This window comes from Corapipo altera, unplaced genomic scaffold (genome assembly GCF_003945725.1).
Source record: "Corapipo altera isolate COAL_440 unplaced genomic scaffold, ASM394572v1 77b, whole genome shotgun sequence".
Classification (NCBI taxonomy): domain Eukaryota; kingdom Metazoa; phylum Chordata; class Aves; order Passeriformes; family Pipridae; genus Corapipo; species Corapipo altera.
In genome coordinates, this window is record NW_020884933.1 from 2,604,551 (window position 1) to 2,608,603 (window position 4,053).

At 44.5% G+C, this 4,053-nt stretch overlaps 1 protein-coding gene across 3 annotated transcripts in view; it reads left to right on the plus strand.

Moving 5' to 3' along the window:
* ELK4 (ELK4, ETS transcription factor) overlaps positions 1-4,053 on the plus strand; it is a 21,613-nt gene that overhangs the window by 11,862 nt on the left and 5,698 nt on the right. For all 3 annotated transcript variants that reach the window (XM_027659753.1, XM_027659752.1, XM_027659754.1), the window contains exon 5: positions 1,427-4,053. This exon is cut by the window's right edge and continues 5,698 nt beyond it. In XM_027659753.1, the coding sequence (XP_027515554.1) occupies positions 1,427-1,525 (99 nt within the window). In that variant the 3' untranslated portion in view covers positions 1,526-4,053. The remainder of the gene's footprint in view (positions 1-1,426) is intronic.

Here is a 4,053-nt window from a genome sequence, read left to right on the forward strand (position 1 = left end):
AAATACCTGCTGTAGAAATAAAATACCTGCTGTAGAAATAAAATACCTGCTGTAGATGCTGCCCCATCCCTGGAAGTGTCCAAGGCCAGGTTGGACAGGGCTGGTGGAAGGTGTCCCTGCCCATGGCAGGAGGTGGGACTGGATGGGCTTTAAGGTCCCTTCCATCCCAAACCATTCCATGATTCTGCTCTGTCTTTTCAATCCCTTCCTCAGCAGACCTGCAGGAATCAGTTACCCAAATAGGTGCTGTAGAAATAAAAACAGTGATGTTGGTTTTCTATCAACACTAATTTTAGTGGTTACCCAGTTTTATTTAAGGATATTGAAAATGTTGGTGTTTCAGAAGTGTTTTCAATTAACTGCCACACAGTGTGCTCTTAGAGATAGATTATTTTTCTTTTCTAGGTCTGTTGTTCCTATAAAACTTACCTCCCTGTAACTTTAGTGGTTGAGATTCCTGAGAATTAAATTTTGCCACTGTATTGTTTGTTTTAATCATTTCTGCTGAAAGACACTAATTAATCTCAAACTAGTGAGGAGGAATAATGTGTGATCACTGTGACAACGTGTGGCACAGTTCTTTAGGATTTTTATGGAAGAAATGGGTGGGGAGGCCCTGGCACAGGTTGCCCAGAGAAGCTGTAGCTGCCCCTGGATCCCTGGAAGTGCCCAAGGCCAGGTTGGACAAGGCTTGGAGCAACCTGGGATGGTGGAAGGTGTCCCTGCCTGTGGCAAGGGTTGGAACTGGATGAGCTTTAAGGTCCTTTCCATCCCAAACCATTCCATGATTCTGTGATCTCTCCATTCTTCTGTCTTTTGTTACTTGGAAATTCTCACCTTCGCCGCTTTTAATAAATAATTTTGTTCAATATATAAGAAAAAAAAATCCCCTATATTTAAAAAAACCCCCCTTCCTTTAGTTGTAATTCCTCGTGCTCTTCCCTCACCTTCCACTTTGGCACTGGAATAACCACATCTGCTGCCTGGGTTTGCTCAGGCAGAGGGTGGGATTGAAGTGGTTGCTTTTTGGGTTGGGATCTCTCATCTCCATGGAGATGAAGGAAGTAGCTCATACGTGCCACGAGGATGGGGAATAAACAATGCACTGGCCATTTTCCTCTAGAAATAGCTGATTATTAACTGAGGGACTATGTAGACCTGTGGTTTCCCAACAACCTGTATCAAAGTCACTTATTAATTGAGGACATGGGCAGTGCTCAGGGCAGGGATTGCTGTGCCACTGCTTGCAGTGGCATTAAAAAAATTAAATTAAAAGTAGAAATCCAAGAGAATTCTTTGAAGTTTGGGGTGTTTTTTCTTTGTTGTGTTTTATAGTTTGTTGGGGTTTTTTTCTACATGCACAGATAGGGGAGAAACAATGAATTAAAGTGACCTCTTGCCTAACCATTTTTGTTTTGTCTCTTAGTTTCCATCAGTGCTGAACAGTCATGGCCCATTTACTCTGTCTGGACTGGATGGACCCTCTACCCCTGGCCCGTTTTCCCCTGATCTCCAGAAGACATAGCACATGGAACTCATGGAAAAGGACACGTTGGCAAGCAAGGGAAAGATGGGACACTTCTATTTAACCACGTTTTTTTAAAAATGAGCAATTTATAATTCCACACAGAGATTCTCAACGATCGTAGTTTTCGCCATTCCCAAGTGAAAAATGCCTTTTTTTTTTTTGCAAAATTCCCTTTTTTTCTGAAGAACCCAGGTTGGGAATGTATATGCAAAGGCCTTAATAGGAGCTGCAGCTCCAGTTTTCTTCTCTTCCCTCCTTGGTTTGGAAGATTTCACGTGGTCAAAAAGGGACTTTTGGTCGGTGTTGCAGCAACTGAGTCTGCAGTGATTGCAGTGAACGGTGTCAGGGGAGTCTTTTCTCTGTGACTTTTGGGGAAAAAAAAAACAAACCAACCCTCTGTTCTTCTGCTTCCTGTGCTTGGCAAGAAGATATCTGATCAGGATGGAAGCTGGCATTCCAGGAAATGCTTGGGAGAGGGGGGTGTGCACTCCAGCTCTGTCTGGGGGGGCCACGGTGACTTGTGCAGCAACGAAAACAGCCTGGTCTGTTCTGCTGTAAAAACATCTTGTCTTTTTTGCAGGGAGAAATTTTCAAGGACTATTGTTCCATGCTTCGTATCCTGAGCTATTGGACAATTTGGGAATTGTGGTGGTGTGTGTCCCACCAGCCCAGCCCCTCGGAGAAGTGATCTGGCTGGATCCTGGATGCTTCCCCTGCCCTCCCTTCGGTGGGGAGGTGAGGTCTGGAGAGAGAGAAATCAGTGGTGGGCTGAGTTCCTTTCAACCCTCAGAAGGTTTGAATGCTGAAGTCCAAACATTTCTTGTGCCAGAGACCTGTTCCAGAGCTTGTGATCTCACTGCTGGATGAGCAGGATGGTGGATTTTCCTTGGAAGTTTTGAGGGGTGGGTGCCTGTGCTGAGGTTGCTGCCTGGTGCTGGAGTTCCACACCCAAACAGTGGTGAGAGCACAGATGTCCCAGCATTAACATTACTGCTCTTTCTTTTTGGAAAAGTTTCCTGCTTTTCCACAAGTGGAGGAGCTCCTCTTCTACCAGCTCTTAGCTCGAGTTTTGCATTAGAGCTGTTGTTTTTTGGTTTTTTTTGAGGAAGCACTGACCCAAACTCAGGCTCAGTGTGTCCCCCTGGCTGTAAATCTGCTCTTGCATTGCTTTTCTTGGTGGTGTGGATGGATTAAGAACGAGAGATTTAATTTCCAGAGCCGTTTGAGACGAAACGAAATTTGTAGTTAGATTTATTTTTTTTTTTTTTAACACCTCAGGAGGCCTTTTAAGAGAACTGAGGAGTGAAAGGAAGGGAGATTTGTCCTCTCTCAGCCCCTCAGAGTCTGGATGTCCTGGTCTGTGGGTGCTGGGCCCTGTGTCCTCCTTCCACTTGGGGCATCTGATGTCAGGCAGCAACTTCTGTTTTGCTACTGAGTGCATTGAGATGGGGATGGAAGGGAATCTTTTTTCCATAAAACACCCAGTAGAAAACAGATGGGAGCATCTCTCTCCTTCAGCATCCTCACTTGGCTGCCTGCAGAGTTTTCAGGAGCAGAAGATTTCGCAGCAAGAGGAGCTGACAGTGTTTGCTGTACATATTGCACCCCTTTCATGGAGAAGTTTGGTGAACTCAAAGCTTTCCAGAAGTTTTTTTTCCCTTTTGCCACTTTTGCAAGCTTGGAATTCACTTTCCAAGGGTGTGACAGCACCCAAGACTTCTCTTCCTTGGTGGTGTTACCTTCCTGTATTCTGACATTGAAACGTGTAAAACCACTTTGTGTGTTCCTGACGTGACACCTGGGACAGGTGGGTGGAACAGCTGATATTTTTTGGGGGGGGGAATGGGGGGCATTGTTCATCCAGAACACCTGCCCAGTGGGAATGGGAGAAAAGAGTATTCCTTCTTCAGGTGGAGAAGCTCATGGAGTGACCTGTCTTCCTGTTGGGTTCTGTCAGAGGCAGAAATGCTTCACATTTTAGACATCAGCAGATGCAGGATGAAGTTCCTGTGCCAGCAGCTCTTAAAATGTGCAATATTGACCTTTTTTTTGGGTGGTTTTTTAAATTATTATTATTTTTTTAATGCAGAAGCAAAGCTGCAGATGATAATTGAGAGCAGGCATCTGGAATTTTCTGGTTTGCATGGTGGCTTTTGAGTCTGCTCTAGAAAAATATATATAGCTATGTATAAATAGCAGCACTTTTTTAAATGGTTGTTTTAGGTTGGCCAATTTGACGCCCACCAAGTGTGTGGACTTTGAGAGCAACATTGCAGACTAGGATTAGAATTTAAAAAGTACTTAATGAGCACTAAAAACCCTGGCAATTTAATTGCTTCCCTTTCCTTGTCCCCTATGGAGAAAAAGCCAAGTTTATTTGTTTAAAAAGTTGTGTGTGTGCACACATGCACTTAACTCTCTGTGAACTTTTATCACTTTGAGCATGGGGTATGCAAGAGAACCCAGCCTGGGTTTCTACTCTTCTCCAGGAGAACCCAGCCTGGGTTCCTGCTCTTCTCCAGGAG